At 39.8% G+C, this 17,968-nt stretch overlaps 1 protein-coding gene across 2 annotated transcripts; it reads right to left on the bottom strand.

Moving 5' to 3' along the window:
- Nucleotides 1-304: 304 nt before the first annotated feature.
- Nucleotides 305-16,315, bottom strand: LOC108681085 (sex-lethal homolog). Of its 2 annotated transcripts, XR_007156826.1 has the most exons (8): nucleotides 16,090-16,315; nucleotides 12,369-12,560; nucleotides 10,018-10,193; nucleotides 8,892-9,005; nucleotides 8,368-8,540; nucleotides 7,733-7,803; nucleotides 3,715-4,826; nucleotides 2,316-2,376 (listed from the first exon to the last, which is right to left on the bottom strand). XR_007156826.1 is itself a non-coding variant. In XM_018170066.2 (7 exons), the coding sequence occupies exons 2-7, from the start codon at nucleotides 12,555-12,557 to the stop codon at nucleotides 2,080-2,082; spliced, it is 1,020 nt and encodes a 339-aa protein (XP_018025555.1). In that variant the 5' UTR covers nucleotides 12,558-12,560; nucleotides 16,090-16,310; the 3' UTR covers nucleotides 305-2,079. The 2 variants fall into 2 exon arrangements, 1 of the variants encoding a protein (XP_018025555.1); XM_018170066.2 differs by lacking the exon at nucleotides 3,715-4,826 and having other exon boundaries at nucleotides 305-2,376; nucleotides 16,090-16,310.
- Nucleotides 16,316-17,968: the final 1,653 nt, after the last annotated feature.

The following is a 17,968-nucleotide window of genomic DNA, read 5'->3' as shown; positions in this document are numbered from 1 at the left end:
TTTCGCAGAAATACTGGAGCATGCGTCGGGGAGAACGCATTCACACGAGGTATGAATTGCTGTTTGATATTCATGCATCACCTGAATTTAGAGTCTTCTTCTGAAGAACGATACCGTTTCCTCCGCGATTCTTATTAAACGTATTATTTACGAACCTAGATTTAGCACGCCCTTCATTCACATTCGCTTTCTCACACGTCTTCATTTAGGTGCCCTAATCGAACTTGTGTTGATTACAATTCCCTCTATTGGCACCATTCAATTTAAATTCAACACAAGACTGAAGTTCAATGAAGAAAATATAAACTGCTTTGGTTTCATTTTATTGTGTTCAAATACATTCAGGCTCAAGTTGCGCACGGATATTCCATCAAGAAAAACAAATCCGCTACGCATTGACTTGATAAAAAAGCAAGCAAATAAACACTCCCGCCCACTGCGGCGACATTTGTATTGCATTCGTCCTAATGCATCGTCAACAAGCAAGGAAAATAATTCAATCGCCATCAAAAAATTCGAAGCGATCATTCAATGGACGAAGAATGACGTGAACATTTAGACCAAGCGCTGACGCAGAAGATAATTTCATGTTCACTGCCGCTTCATTAGAATAACGGGTTATATGAATAAGCCAATAATTCATACGATTAAGAATGCCACTCTACTCTACTATGACGAACTCGAGGAAAAAAGAACAACCTTACAGTATGATGAACAATGAAGGATAACTCGCGGTTAGTCAATATTGATTACTACAATCAAAACATTAAATCAAGGAAAAAACTAAAATTAATAAACGCAGAAAAAAACGCTTCTTAAAAATGCCGTGACAGGAAAAACTGTCGTTAGTGAGAAAAAAAATAATAATAAATGAACGAGAAGGGAATGACTCGAGACCAAGACTAAATGTCTGGTGCTCAATAAACGCGCCACTCGAAGAGGACCTAACCTCGCCTCCCAACTAATGAACACTGAACGAAGTCTTGCAACTCACCTGGCAACAGAAGCTCACTGAGCTCATAAAATATGTCAGCTGCTCAACAACGCAACAATTATAAGTTAACAAATCTTGCTGAACAAGTTACGGTACCGGCACCAAAGATGCTGCTCGCATGCATCAGCATCATTATCATAAGAATAAAACGCTCCCTGTGATCTATAAAAGAATTGAGAAAGCACGACTAAATGTCTGGTCAATCAGCAAAACGGTGACTAATGCCCTGGAAGATTAACATTAAAAGACGAACCAACAGGTGACAAAATTTGTGACGAGTAAAATTGGTTTTCGAGAAAGGGATATAAATTGCATCTGCACCTAACAGCAGAAACATGCGTTATTTTCGCGAGCTTTACACCGAGTGTCGAAGCATTTAAATGAAAGGACGTAAAGGAAGTTACTGGCCCACCACAACGAACCCTGCCTAGTCCCTCCGCAATCTAATTCTTCTATCTGAATAACAGGATTTGGCAGCCCAGGGAGTTCCACCACAATATTTAACTCGCCACGCAACCCAAGACGGCAGCGTGCAGCAGAGCGCCAAGCAATCTATCACACGAGAACGTAACAGCCGAAACATTAGCAATCAGAAAACTCCCACCAATAACATACCTGGTGTTAACAACCTACAACAATACAGAGGCTGATTTAAGTAGTACTCGGTTGTTAGTTTACATCAACCAAAATGAGCCGCACCATACAAATATATTGCAAAACTCGTCATACAAACAGCGATATCTTTAGTAGACACATGGCTGAAGTAGAGAACAAAGTTCAGCCGTTGTGATCAGAGAGCTGTTGCTGTATCGCATTCCGACACCATCGACCTACTCGTACTTCAAGTTATGAATTCTTAACTGAAATCGTAAAGCTTGAGAAATCTTAACCTCCTTTCAAGAAGCGTACATGAAAACTAACAATTGAGGGCACGCAGCATAGCTACACGTCTGGACATCGCACCATACTGCCCAGTACGTGCTGTAAAGCACCATACTGCCCAGTACGTGCTGTAAAGCACCATACTGCCCAGTACGTGCTGTAAAGCACCATACTGCCCAGTACGTGCTGTAAAGCACCATATCCTAGTACGTGCCGAATGTATCATCATAAAAACCGGCACCACCGTATGAAGCCGCACTTCCGCCGTAAGTCCCGGAACTATCGCCGTATTTGCCGGACGCCCCGCCGTACGAGGCGGACGTAGCACCGTATGAACCGCGGCTGTAGCCGTAGCTCGGGCCAGGACCATTCTTGTAGCTGCCGTGGCTGGCGTGGTGAAAGGGTACGTGGTTGCCATCATACGAAGGAACTCCGTTAAACTTGTTGAAACTTGACGGGTGGAATCTGTCGTTCAGAGGTCGGTCGGTGGGCATCTTACCCTGCACAAACATTTACACGTTAACAATGATACTTTATACACATGTTTTACATAGACGATGGACAGTTTACATTTTAGATGAAATAAAGATTTAGAGTATTTTTGGCTTCTTGAAACAGATACACCGTCGACGACATCACATTTTGGCGGAAACCACTACATTCAAGCGGCATTTTTCCTAAAATATCGGGCGCGTATAAATATATACGCAAACGTTAGACTGAGCAGTGCGGTTACAATCCTACAGCTCGTGGATACTTGACAAGAGACACACAATACTCGGCATCACAGCAATGAATTAGTTCGTCATTCAATAGAAGCACCGTTGAGAAATGCCATTTAATTTATTACATGATCAATAGAAGGTAATAGAATTGCTGCTAATTAGTAAGAGTAACTAGGTTTATGTCCAGAACGTCTATAACAGGTGGTCCTTAAATTAACGTCAAACAATAGAAAATGAAAATCAAAGAGCACTTCTTTGTCGGGTTCCTGCTGCTTTCAGTCCTGAACACAACCCTGGAAAAGCACCGCAAATTACGAAGGTCCTAACCATAATTTGTATTAATGCTAAAATGAAGTACAGTGGACGGTACAAGAAAAAAAAGAATGCAGCTTACCAAGAAATTCCAGATATTTCGACGGCGGGGTTCAATACATTCAGGCCTTTACATCACAAAGAACACAAATATTATCAATAAACCCAAGCAGTTAGAGGCAATATATATACATTTCTGGATAAAATAAAGGAGTAAAAGGACTAAGCTGCCACCAACAGCGCACACGCTCCACCTGTGAAGACTCTTTGAGCGTACGGCCAAGAACGCTAATTTGCTGTAATAAAGCGATTACATGCATCGATAGAAACGCAACAGAGACCGCAGAAGAAAAGCCATCACGGAAAAAAGTTCGGAACGGCAGTTTCCTGCCATTAAAAATTTTGTCAAGGCACACTTACTTTTTCAGCGCGGTATGGTTTATCTTGTCTTCCTTTTAAGCTACTTACGTGAAAGATAAACAACGAACGGAAATAATTATTTCACAAAGACAAACGTGAACCTGGGTCATTCCTTCTACTGAATTCGTTAAGCTATTGGCTAGCCACGTTAACCCTACAGTGGTCGCGTGCTAAAAATGTACAGATTTATCACTTTTCGGTCGGTTTCGTTTCGGTCGATTAATAATCGTACGCATGGATTATGATTATCTATGTAATCCACATGGATCTGATTGCATATATAATCCACGCGACCACTGTAGGGTTAGATTTGTTCATCCCTACTACCTATTCCGTTGTCAATAATCACGATAATGAACGACGATGAGATCGAGTGCTCACCTGACTACGTGGAGCGGCAGCACCACCAGCAGCGTTGTTTGTATGGAGCAGAAGAAGGGTGGGCAGGCAGGCAGGACTTTGACATTCGTAACAAACCAAAAAATTTGTACTTCACGAAACCCAGCGACCGAGGATAAATTACTGCCTCATACTTAAAGGAAGTCAAATAACGGAGGACACGAGCGTTGCTCGACCAAGTTAGGCGGCAGAACTGCAGGTCACCACCGCTGTTGGACTGCACGGAACCTAGCACGTATAGGATTCGGTTGAATGAACCAAGTTGAACAAAGAGTGGACTAAGTTGAACCATACACGTTTCCGAATTCCCTGACAAATTTTGAAACCAACTTAACGACAAGTGGACTAAATTGAACCAAGTACGTTCAGAATTAGCCGAATTTCGTCAATTAAAAATGCAGATTTGAATGAAAATTGCAGTGTGGACAAAACAGCGTCATGCACATTCTCCGTTTGAAGTCTATCGTTTCAGGAAATTTCAGAGATCAGAATAAAATTTGAACACGGATGAGTGCAGAAGCACAGAAATTTACTGACGAAAACCTGAATAAACGAAGGAGAGGTTAAAATAGCAGAGGTGAGGAGACAACGAGGAGCAGGACGAGGAGACAACGAGACAAAATTCAAACATGGAGATGTAAACGTCAAAGGAACCAAAAACGTGGGGAACTATATTTGTGCCAAAGCGACACAAGTTCTATTGAAAACGTCGGAATTTCAATCGAGAACACATCGAGGCGAGACTGAAATGACAAGACGATAAGACTGCACCACATTATGTGCTAGTAATGTGGCGTAGTGATGTGCACATGACGATGTTGCGTAGTGATGTGCACATGACGATGTTGCGTAGTGATGTAATGACTAAATAAGTGCTACATCATGGCAGCAAGTGCCCCGCCCGAGCCGTGATGAGAGAAGCAATGGACGACATTATCACCGCCCCTGCCGCCGCTGCTGCTGCTAAGCCTGCCATGTCCATCTCTTCGAGCTGCTGCTCCTCAATACCAATGTTGCTGGTAGTGCGGTTGCTGTTGTTGTTGCTGATGGTGATGATGCTGGAGGTGGTGATGGTGGTGATGCTGGAGGTGTTGCTGCTCAGCCAAGCACGCACCACAATAAGACATTCAGATGACGATGGAGACCTTATCTATCCTATCGAACTACACACACATAACTAACACGTGAATGACCCAGGGTTGCTGTAATAAGTATACGAATGTGTACCGTTCATTATTATAGCTTTAGTTGTCGGTCGCAGATAAAAGCGTCCTAGATCAAAACACAACGTCGCCAGAGCATTACGAACGCTGGAGGCATGCAGGCTTACTAGAACAATAAACATGCAATAGAACAACATGTAAGAGGCCGTAAAAAATATCTGCAAGATCGTAACTCCTTCGGACAACCAATGACAGGCTTTCCGCTTTCGTAACTCCACTCCGTCTGACAAACACTGACGAGCTAAACCCACCATCACTGAGGAGAAATCGGTAGTTTTGTGTGCTCGGCAGCTATCAGCACTAGAATTAGTTTTGGTCGCACGGCACCTGAGCCAGAACACTCGAGGCTTCAACATCTGTACCAGACGAGCTATAACGGAATATAACTTCTTAAACTCAAGACAGGATGATGTACAGACGGGAAGACTAACACATGACGAATAAAACTTGTAGCACACGAGAAAAAATGTCGGCAATGTTACAAATCTGGTAAGTGCTTAGGTACTTCCAATAAAATTGACATCGATAGCACACAATTATAAATGAACATTTCTAATAGACAATCACGACAGAGAAAGTAAGCTATCTGAACTTGTGATCCTCCAGGAACATAATTTGTGTCAAATAAAGAGAAATGAAACCTAATTTGAGCTACCAAGTAACATGAGGAAGAGGTACTGAAGACGATTCCCCCTCCAATCCAAAATATTTCTGGTTAATATCAAAATTTCGAGAAAAAACGAGCCAGAATTTACTCCGTTTATGAAAGGATATCTGAAATTTAAACTAAATTCAAGAAAGGATTGACAACATAACTTACGTAACATTTTCTAATGAAAATAACTCAGCACGGTACTTATTCTAAATGTGAAATAAACATGATTCAAGGCTATAGGCTTTCATGAGGTGTCTCTGTACAGTCACCCGTTGCAGCGAACTCAACATCACAGTGAGGTCTGGTTAGTGATGCAACACAAACATTTTTGAAACTCCCATGAACTATTTTTTTCAAACTGTGCCACGTCATTGAAGATTTCGTTCACTGTGAGTGCTTGAGGGTCATCGGCAAATGCCAGACTTCCAGCCTCTAACGAAACGACGCTTCAGCCTCTAACGAAACGACGCTTCAGCCTCTAACGAAACGACGCTTNGACGCTTCAGCCTCTAATGAAACGACGCTTCAGCCTCTAATGAAACGACGCTTCAGCCTCTAATGAAACGACGCTTCAGCCTCTAATGAAACGACGCTTCAGCCTCTAATGAAACGACGCTTCAGCCTCTAATGAAACGACGCTTCAGCCTCTAATGAAACGACGCTTCAGCCTCTAATGAAACGACGCTTCCGCCTCTAATGAAACGACGCTTCCGCCTCTAATGAAACGCCTCCTCAAAAAATTTTGCAACGTTCCTGCTTTCTTTTGGCTGTATGCGAAAGGCTAAACGCAAATAAGACAAAACAAATCATGACAAATACCGTTAAAATAAATAAATATCCACGAGGTCTAATTTTTCGTAATGAAAAGTTCGTAAAAATCACTAGGAGTAGCTGTGAGCAGGACTAAGTTGAGTTCACCCGAGCAGGGACCGGTGCAAGAGCTGTGACGAACGGCAGACAATTTCACGCGCAAATTATGTGGGTGGTTTAGCAAATTCTGCCTTTTTTAAGATGCAAAACAGCGATTAGCAACAGAAAAATATTTTAGTTTGGTTACGATAAATGTTATTCTGAGGAACAAAATCAATACCAGCATTCTCATGCGTACGATACCAAGAATTTTTGGCATATATTACTCAAAACCATGAATCAAATCAGTAGCACGGGAGCAATAACCATAAATTACGTCCGATACCCAACTCGTTCTTGCAGTAAGAAACGCGCGGATAACAAATACACTGCAGAACAAACCAAGTTGCTTTTTAGGCTAACCCGATAAGTTCGGCACGGCCCACCGATGAAATATTTCGTCGACTGGTATGAAATACGCCCTGAATACGACATAGCCGCACTTAATTAACGTGTTAAAGACTTGTCCGATAAACTCTGCTATATTGGTACCCACACAGTGAGAGCAGGTTGCCAGTGTGCTGGTTACTTGCTGAGGCTGGCACCTGAAATTGAAATAAATAGGCCTGGCGCTGGCCTATTCGTACAGGTTTTCACTGTGAACACTTACATTATTATCCTATGTTCATTCTTGTGGCAAGGTTGGAGCAGGTTGCCCGCGCGGGCAAACCTGCTTTCACTGTGTAGGTACCCTAATGTTCCTCGCGCAGTACCCTGATGACATCACGAGAAAAAGACATGCAGGCTCTTGTATTGCAAGTAAGGAAATGAGAGTTTATTCGAAGGGGAAATTTGTCAGCCTGAAGTTAGATATTAAACTAACAGAGACAAGGAAGAAGACGAGAACAAAGATAATGAGTAAGTGAAGAGTCTGATGGGTGCATTTGGGGATTTGTAAGTAAAGGAGACAAAGGAAAAAGGAGTAAAGGAGTGAAGGAGTGTAAGGAGACATGATGGATTCAGAGGTGTCAAGAGGAGACATGATGGGTTCAGAGGTGTCAAGGAGACACGATGGGTTCAGAGGTGTCAAGAGGAGACACGATGGGTTCAGAGGTGTCAAGAGGAGACATGATGGGTTCAGAGGTGTCAAGAGGAGACACGATGGGTTCAGAGGTGTCAAGAGGAGACACGATGGGTTCAGAGGTGTCAAGAGGAGACACGATGGTGTCAAGAGGAGACATGATGGGTTCAGAGGCGTCAAGAGGAGACCCACCGAATTATTAAAGCCTCCTCTGTTGAAGCCCATAACGCCGCCCCGGCTGTTGAAACTGCCGCGACCTCTGCCTGCACGCAAAAATTATAATAAATATTATTTATGTTTATACTTCAATAAAACAATAAAAATTATAAATGTTGATGCTCCTGAAAAATAAATCACAACAACCAAGATACATTTATAATGGGTTAATAAACAAGAGTGCATACTGTAATGTGCAACCAACAAACCACCAGCACCACCATGTTCATGTCAGGTACACCGTCTTCTCGGTATACTTAGACAGATTTCAAACACAGCACCTCGAGCAATCTAGATGTGGCAACTAAATGGGAAGTCAATTCTACCACTACTTACTTCACTTCATCGTAAGTAACTGAATGAACATGAATTGACCACCCAACTGCATTCTGAAGGCAGATGATAGGTAAAATGTGCCTGTGTGTCTTACCTAAGTATATGCTATGCTATTTTTTGTCTCCTACCGTTTTTTTTCAATTTCTCCTTCCTGTTGCTGGACAATCTGTGCCTATTCTTGTTATATTCAACATTTGACATGCGGCATAGCAACCAAAACCACAAAAAAACATCTCAAGGATGAGAAATAATCAACCACTGATGGAGTGAAGTACCTCTGAAGGATCCCCTGTTGTTCTGCAGACCAGCATGGTAGCCAGCGTAGTACGCAGCCTTCATCTTGCCGTGCTCCTCTGCCACCTTAACCACCAACGGGTCGTGGCCGCCCTCAGGGATAACACCGTTCATCTGCGTGATGGCCAGCTCTGCTTCAGACTTCTTGTCGTACCTGCACACATGACATCAGTTTAAAAATTGCAATAGTTAAGAATAAAAAGCTTTTGGGCCGATGGATTTCAGGTTTTTCAACATCTCGAAATGGAAAGTTTCAGCCTTTGCAACATTTTTTGAACAAAAATAAGATTGAAATATATCAGTTCATCTGCTCCAACGCAGCCTGAAATAACGCTACCTTTGAACATTTCAAAGCTTTAATTGTTTTGATGTACCGGTACCGGTATATTTGAACTGTCAGTCCAACAGAAGATTGGCTGGTTGGAAAATGAACATGAATCCCAGGTTTGCACATTCTGAGACGAAAATTGAAGCAAAAATATAAAAAAAGAACCCTACGACGCACCTGACAAAGCCAACGCCCCTCGGAAGACCTGTGACTTTGTCCTTCAGTAAATTTTTTTGAACAATTTGGCCAAAAGGAGCAAACAAATCGTCGAGCTGGTCTAACGTGTAGGATCTGCAAGGGGAGAGCAGCTGTTAATACATGAAATTTTATTCAAAAAAGCATAACCGCAACGAAATGTACACGATGCTATATGCACATCACAGCAACAGAAGATGTTGCCTCAGAAACTTCACAGCAACAGGAAAGAGATGTTGAAAAAAACATAACTTCAAAATTAAGCAATGCGCCTATTAAGTCAATAGCGCAGATTCAAACGCCTCCCCCTACCCCTCCCCAGCCTCTGCCCAGCCCAAGACCAATACGAGTTGTCAAAAAAGTTGATACCATTAAATTATTAGACCATGGACGTTGTTATTAGTAACCGTTACAAAATGGATTATGTATTCGGTAATCTTAATAAGAATCCTGATACACAAGATACTCACTCAGTGGTGTCGAGAGGCGTGCAAACAATGGGAATAACTTACTTAGATAAAAGAGGCTCAGTCCAATAAGAGGGAACTTTTCGCCCACCAGTAATTCTAACCCTGTTTGGCCCAGAAAAATGTTACATCAGTGCTACTTGCAGTGTGTCAACTTTTGCCCAGAAAAAATTCCCATCAGTGCTACTTGCAGTGTGTCAAATTTTGCCCAGGAAAAAATTCCCATCAGTGCTACTTGCAGTGTGTCAACTTTTGCCCAGAAAAAATTCCCATCAGTGCTACTTGCAGTGTATCACTTTTGCCCAGGAAAAAATTCCAATCAGTGCTACTTGCAGTGTATCACTTTTGCCCAGGAAAAAATTCCCATCAGTGCTACTTGCAGTGTCACTTTTGCCCAGGAAAAAATTCCCATCAGTGCTACTTGCAGTGTGTCACTTGTGCCCAGAAAAAAATTCCCATCAGTGCTACTTGCAGTGTCACTTTTGCCCAGGAAAAAATTCCCATCAGTGCTACTTGCAGTGCGTCACTTTTGCCCAGAAAAAAAAATCCCATCAGTGCTACTTGCAGTGTCGCTATTTGCACCTAGACCCATTAATTACCAGAAGATAATTTTTTTGTAGGTAATAGAGGTCCGTACACACCTGGGGATATTCTGAATGTAGAGATTAGTTTCCTTGATGTCCTCTCCAGGAGGTCTGGCGTAGGAGACTTTGATTCGCTTGTGCTGCACGGGGAGGTTGTTTAGCTGCAGGATAGCTTTGGCTGCGTCCTCCGGCTTGTGATATTCCACGAACCCAAACCCGAAGCTGTACCCGGTCTGAAAAGCAAGTTGTATTTAGATTTTATTCCATTACTTACAAATGCCGGGGAAAAAATGATAATTTATAGTCAAGAAAGAAACACAGAAAACAAAGTTATGAGCTAGAATTGCTCATGTAACATCAAGATTAATGATAGAATGTGTTCCTAAAAATGGTGCCTACATGCCTGATCTGAGAGATGGAATAACTTAGAACAATCATTATATCCCCCCCACACACACGGGAATGTCCATGGAGTGCAGCTAAGGGGTTGCAAATTGGTTGAAATTTGAAGGGTTAAAAGCCTACAAATAGTTCAGAAAATTCTGGTCAAAATCGGCATGGTGGCATGATTGTTAAAAATCAGCAACAGGCCAAAATGGCCAAATTAAGTGATAGAATGTTACTAGTCATTGGTCTCTTCCTTGCCAGTCTTCATAAATGTAAAAATTACCATAAATAAATTATATCAATGCAGTAGATCAAGATTTTGCCTTGGGACACAAGGCACCTTCACAACTCCATTATTCTTTGGACTTCAACTATTGGTAAATGACCAGCAAACGCTGCCAGGAATTGTTGTGCAGGGTATTTGATGAAGACCAAAAAGTTCAAGGAATCTTCTCCGACAAGTCAAGGGTTAAATGAGAGGGCGTGACCTGCCAGACTGGCAGGAGGGAGCGACAAGCCAGGCAGGCAGGAGGGAGCGACAAGCCAGGCAGGCAGGAGGGAGCGACAAGCCAGGCAGGCNAGGCAGATACACTAAAGCAATGGCAAGGAACCTAAGCCAGGTTCATGCCAAGAATCAACTAAAAGTTTCCTATTTCTATGGACAAAGAATTACCTATTTTGAATACTGTAGTTGTTGTGAAGTGGATCACAGATCTAGGCTGCTTGCTATTTTCTGCAAATAGTTCATGGATCTTTGAAGCAACTTTTATTTCTATTTATTTGAAATACTGAATGGCAAGCATCGCTATGAATGGGAAATTACAATTACATATACTGAAGTTCCATGGCATGAACCAACTCAAGAAGCTGCCAATCATATAAGTGGGAATTATGAAATAATAAAAAATACAGAATTATGTATGCCATACAAGAAATGCAATACTAGTAACATACATTGACAGAAATAAAAGTTGACAAGATTTTTTGAGTTACGGTATATTAAAAAATTTATTACACCTCGATGGACAAGTGTGGGCATTACTGTACTTATTAAGTTTAAACATCATGAAATCTAAAGCAAGCAAATCCGTTCAGTTCAACAAAAACATTCAGTTCATTTCAATTGGACAAAAGCAAAGCTCAAAGAGAAGCAGTGACCACATAATATCATGACATCTCAAACTGCAGAAAAAAAGGGTTTTGTCAAATTAACTCTTGTCACTACCAAGCACTTGAACCATCAGGATGAACAGGAATGCAACTTCTAAAATTAAAACGATTAATTAATTAATCTAATTAATTCAAATTAAAGAAAATTAAATTAAATGCAACTCCTACAGCTGCCGCTGCCAGTTCAGGTGGCGTTGTGAGCAGCACATATACATGGGGCGGCTACTTCCTTAAATCTATGCAGGATAATTCAATGGGTCAAGAGTCATACAAGTGTGTTAGGCACCTGAACGCATAACACAGCCCTCAAGTACAAGATTATTATTACTAGTATGTTTTGAATATTTCTTCATTGAGCCTATACTTCAGATTCGATATTAAATTTTGAAATTATCACCAAAATAGGCCTCAGATGGTGTGTATATAATCCAAATTCTAAAAATTGTACCACCTTGATCAAAGCCGACTATATTCAGTAACAACATAGGTATGCATAAACACAATCCAGCCCCTTTAACACTGATGATTACAAGTCACCATTGGCATGCTGACCACAGGCTTGCTTGTATTAGTATAGCTGCTGTCTATATGACAATACAGAAAGGAAAATTTCAATTCCTTGACAAATTATACTCAGTATATAAGTATGTACATATGTGTATGTACTATGTATACATGTATGCCATATACATGTATGTATATGGCCTCAAGTAGAGCTGTACAGGGATCAAGTGGAAGGCCCAACCCTAATGGAAGAATTGTGCCAGAAAAAAAAATTGCCATTTGCTCCACAATCTGTTTCAAGCCGATGGTTTAAATGCCTTGTCTTTTTACAATAAACAAAACCTCACCTTTAAATCCTTCATAATTCTGCAATTCTTAATAGGCCCAACAACAATAAATATTTTGTAGAACTCCTGGTCAGTGAGGGTCTGTGGTAGGTAGTTGATGATAAGGTTTGTCCGTGTCTCATTGCCAGTGATGGACGGGATGCTAGGCGAGCTCTCCATGCCCATGTTATTGTAGTCACACTCACTCATAATCTGTAATAAAACAAGATGCATTGTATTTGCACTTAATCTGAGAGAACAAAGAATTTTAGTCTCACAATCTCACATTAAGAAGATGCATTGTAGTTGCACTTAATCTGTGACAAAAATGGCCTTTAGTCTCAAAATCTTGCAACAAAAAGGTACATTGTAGTTGCACTCAATCTGTGAGGACAAGTGAGAATAATTGCTTTTAGTCTCACAACCTCACAATCTGTGGTACCATAATTTGTAACCCATGCCTGAAGTTAAAATGAAGAAGCACATCTCCACAATAGACATCATTGACCATGTTACTGTTTTACATTAAACTACTATGTAAACTTGTGTCTTTTTTAGCCACTTGTAACGTGCCCTCGAAGTTTGATCTGAACGAGACACCATGACAATCTCTTCGTGGAATAATAATAAACAAGTAGGATGTCATGCAAAGTAATGTTTCATTAAAATCTTGAGCTGTCACATACCATCAATGCTCTTACTACCACAATAAAGCAGAAAATTCCATTTTTACATCCCTTCTACAACACAGGTTCAACTAATAAATAATTTCAAAAAGAAATGTCAATACATCTTGACAAAGCAAGTTTTCCAACTTTTCTAGCACACCCAACATAGAAAGTGTATAAAGAAAATACATGGGTATTATGAAGAAATCAGAACAAACTTTCATCATTTACAGTCTGCCTTACTGTTTGGCATGATAAATGAATTGTCTCATTTACTTCCAAACCTGTTCCCATTAGACTAGTGGTAGAAGGCTAATTCAAAATTATGTCAACTGCCATCACTGAAATGATGAACTGTTGATTTCTGTTAAACAGCATATGCATTTACACATATGTGGATGTAGGAGACCCAGTTGCTACAAGAAGCATCAATAATGGCTTTTGTTGAACATTCCATCTCACTTAGATTTCATAATAAAGAAGCCATTTTATGTGCAATAAATTATAAAATAAGACTGACAAGCTTCCAACAATAATTAAATAAATTTGTAGATCAAACTCATATTTTTGAAGGTAATATATATTTATAATATAGTGCCATTAAAATGTTTTGCTGATGTTTATATATAAACCAACTCCACCAAAATCAAAACAGAATAACAAATAGAACTTCTTGAAGAGCCTTAAAATGATGTAGCTTGATACAATTATTCTTTGTAGCTTGATAATTATAATGTAGGTCCTCTTCTGAGAGAGATACTGATCAAATATTTCAAGAAAATAATCAAATGCTCATATTTTGTACATTTTTTAAATCATTTATGTAAATAATACAGGATTAGAATTTTTCTGCTTATCACTGAGATATTAATGCTCTAAATGAAAAATGGGATGACATGGACTTGGGAGCAATAGCTTGGACCATTTATAGCATTTACTTTTTTGTGACACAAACAGTCAGATAGTAAATATATAAATACATATTTATCACATATGTAAGAAATCTTCATGAGGTTGTGGTACTTCAAAAGCAATTAACACAATTTTTTAACCCTCTACTGCAGTATGTCACTCTCCAGGAACATAAGTTTGCACTTAAATTGTATACAAACTATTGACTGTATCAACCTGAGGGCATTTGTATGCAACAGAGAATGCTCTAAAGTTGTCATATGTAGCAGCAACCATCAGAGCAAGTCTTTTTGCCATCACTAGCAATGTATCCTTTCAGGGAAGTAGTCTGTGAGACAATATTACTCTGGTTACTCATGTCATGCAGACTTGCAGTTTTAGTCAAAGGTAAAAAGCTTTTTGCCAAGAACTTTTCAAGTTACAGGGTCAAAACAGTCCAAGTTACCCCATTTTACAGTACATTTGGAATCTCTCGAGTCTTGACCCAATTATGAACCTGTATCAACAATTAGATAGGCAATAATTCATCTAACAGGAATCAGTAATTCATATCCAGAAAATGGCTCTTGTGCTGTGACAGCTCAAATAGTAGAAGGCTTTCCTGTCATTGTTGTAGCCACAAGTTTTCTGGCAGGATTGGAATTTTCCTACTCATTTCTGAAATATTGCGGCTTCAATGAAACATTTTTAATAGAATTGGAATCTTGCGACCTGATCCTGCACTTTTCTTAACAATTAGATAGGAGCCTTAGGAGGTAATTCATCTGGTTGAAATCTCACGGTTCCAGAAATGGCAGGAAAGCTTGAGTTGCGGCCCTAAGGCTAAAGGCAGACATTTTCCATGCTTGCTTGCTTGGTTCCCACAATGCAATTTATCTCCTAGAGTCCTAACCAATTGATAGCAAGAGTCTTCAATCAGGCCACAAATGGCCCACAATGTTCCAAATTTGTCAAAAAATAGTGACTTTGAAGCCACAGTGTTTCACTAACATTAAAGTATTTCCCATCTTGCCTGTATAGTTCAGAACGCAAAGGTCAGAACTTTCAAGAATCAAGAAGTCTATTTACAAAATTGGACATTGGAACCTTTGCCCAATACCTACAAGGCTACAATGTTACTTAAAACTTAAAAGTTAAATTTATATATTCTATGCAGTATGCATCAATTGAACTACTAATACATTTTTAATACTTCCTATGTTCCTCTCCAGACCAGAGGACAGAGGCCCTCCCCCTCCCCGCCTGAGACCTGAATTAGATTTAGGCCTATACTAGTACCATAGCCAGGCTATACCAGTACATGTATTTTCATTTTGACATGTTGTTCCTTGTAACTTATAAGTACTACCCTACTGCCTAAGTACCTAGTTTCCAGTTTTTGGACTATTTGAGAAATGCAGCACACTCCTCACTGCTGCATTTCACACTAATTATTGCAGGTTTGCAGCTCTAATATATATGCCTCTATACCAGGTTTGAAATCGTCTTAAATACATTTGGCTTTTGGCAGGCCAGGGCCACTGGGCCAGTCAACAACCTAGGCTAGGTACCTATTTATCTTACCTAACAGGGCAACGGCAAACAATTTCATTCACTACTTAGGTATTCAGAACTACGAGATAGAAGTTGAAGAGCTAACATTTCCCTTTCATGAGATTATTATTAGATATTTATGTTCGAATAACTACGGTGATTTCTTGGTCATTGACATGAATGATGAATTGATGATCATGACATCTGTCAGTTTTGTTTAATTTGAAGTCGCTGCCCTTTACTAGGTAGGTCTGAATTATCTGGTCGGAGTCGGACTATCTTGCGATATAAATTGCATGAAAACATAATATTGAAAATGAGAACTTGAGAAGAGGTTAAAAATTTTCAACGTGACTAAAAATCAAAATACTTTGCCGGCCACTGCCAATGTTGCATCGCTGTAACTTAAATAGGTATGCGACAAATCAAGGGCAGAGTTGTCTTCGAGTTGACGGTACGTCGGTACGGTAAACGAAGTTAGTTGGCACACACCGCAGATACGTGTTACGGTGTTAGCCTATAAAACTTTGATCGTTGGCATAACTATTTAACTTTAATTAATAAAGAGTTCTTGTAGTTACACAAATTTTCCATATATTGTTGAATATGGGCAATAGTTAACAACTTACAAAGGAAATTTGTCAGGGTCATTCATAAAACACAGGCGCCGGGTTCACGCGTGCCTGTCCAGCCGATCGCGTAATGAGAACTCAAATCTTGAATCTTCATGCTGAAGAAACTTCTCGGAAGAAGAAGTTATGTTTAAACATAGGCCTAATGATTTGTTTCTTTTATTGGATAAGTCTAAACAAAAAATAATTATATAACTGTGGTATTGAAAGTATGTGTTTGACTAAATTTAAAAGACTTGCAAGTGTACTGAACTAAAACTAGTATAAGCGATCCAAGCAGGTTTATTTCGCTTCAACATGTTTTCGGCAGTTTTCAATCCTATTACTGTTATCTACGAATTTTGTTTGAATATGAATCCAGATATGAAAGCTGTTTTATTGCATTAATAACGTGAGTTTTCCTGTATTATTGACTACAATCTTATAATATTATTCTGAAGACTTAACCATGTTAGAAACTTGCATAACGGGTGAATCAGAAAATCACATAAATGGATAAGAAACGAATACCAATCTTACCACGTTCTAAATTCATTCATTTCATAAAATTATAGCAGCAAATAATCTGATTTACTTCATGTTGTGCAAAGACATTGTTAATATTCTTTTACGCCTCTTTTAGGATGATGAGGAACATGCTCAACTTGTAGCATGCAGAGATTAGGTTCTAAACAGAGTAAACTCATTTAAGGCACACATTCTTATTTAGGCGCACTGTGCGCGTCAACCGGATCGACACTTCAGCGAACTTGCGCGTCAACGGTGAACTTGACAAGAATAAATCACATAAGCACATTCAAAGTCGAGTCATTCACCACTACCGAATTGTCGGATCATAGATAAAATTCGGTCTCATGCTGAGTGCAACGTCTGAGACGTTGCACTCAGACTGTGTCCGAGTCACTGAGACAGAGTCCGAGACGTCTGAGTGCAGCATTAGCGTGTCTGCCCTCGATACCCTCACATCTTGCATGCTAATTCGAACAACCATAAGTGTGAAGTTTTTCTTCTTGCTACAAATAATATTTAGCCACATTTTTACTGAGCATCAAAGTAAAATCTTATCATATGAAGAATGTGCCTTAAACTTCTTTTTGATTCATTAAATCTCATAGCATATCAGTGGAAGGATAATATGATGGTAGTTGTACGTTGGAGCATCGTAATTCCCACGCAACTACTTCCGCTGCGAGTCTAAAGCGTTCAGCATTGCAGAGGTTATTTTATAACTGGACATATTTTATAACTGGAATTCCTTAAATACTCAACGGATCTGTATGAATTTTGGAATGTGAGTATTAATTATCGATACGCTACCGCAGGAATTATTACAGATTTTTACATGAATTATTTTTAATTAAAACCAATAAACATATTTTTTAAGCAACTGGGCCACTCAAAATTCCTTCAATACTTAACGGATCTGCATGAATTTTGGAATGTGAGTATTAATTATCGATACGCTGCCGCAGGAATTATTACAGATTTTTACATGACTTATTATTAGGTTAGGTTAGGTTAGGTTACGTTAGGTTAGGTTAGGTTAGGCTAAGAAATAATTCATGCAAAAATCTGTAATAATTCCTGCGGCAGCGTATCGATAATTAATACTCATATTCCAAAATTCATACAGATCCGTTACGAACACGCATCCCCAGATGTTGTGGAGCTACTGGCTCTCTACGTCTGACGGTCTGACGTAACAAATGGTGCTGTGGTTAAGTTAGTCAAGTAGAACGCTGTCTTCTAAGAAGAACGCTGTTAAGTGATGAAAACGCTCATGGTCAAGTAGATCACTGTCAGTAGAGACGAACGCTCTGCTCTCCATTAACGTCCAATCTGTGAATTAATTAAGTAAATGCTGATGCTAATTAAA

Source organism: Hyalella azteca, unplaced genomic scaffold, assembly GCF_000764305.2.
Source record: "Hyalella azteca isolate HAZT.00-mixed unplaced genomic scaffold, Hazt_2.0.2 contig7970, whole genome shotgun sequence".
NCBI classification, from domain to species: domain Eukaryota; kingdom Metazoa; phylum Arthropoda; class Malacostraca; order Amphipoda; family Hyalellidae; genus Hyalella; species Hyalella azteca.
This window is presented reverse-complemented; position numbering and strand designations above follow the sequence as displayed.

Coding starts and splice junctions, on each gene's coding strand:
- LOC108681085 (XM_018170066.2), bottom strand. CDS start 12,557: ATGAGTGAGTGTGACTACAATAACATGGGCATGGAGAGCTCGCCTAGC. Junction 10,194..12,368: donor GAATTATGAAGGATTTAAAG/GTGAGGTTTTGT, acceptor CTTGCTTTTCAG/ACCGGGTACAGCTTCGGGTT. Junction 2,377..7,732: donor GAGGAGGCTTTAATAATTCG/GTGGGTCTCCTC, acceptor ATGTTTGTGCAG/GGTAAGATGCCCACCGACCG.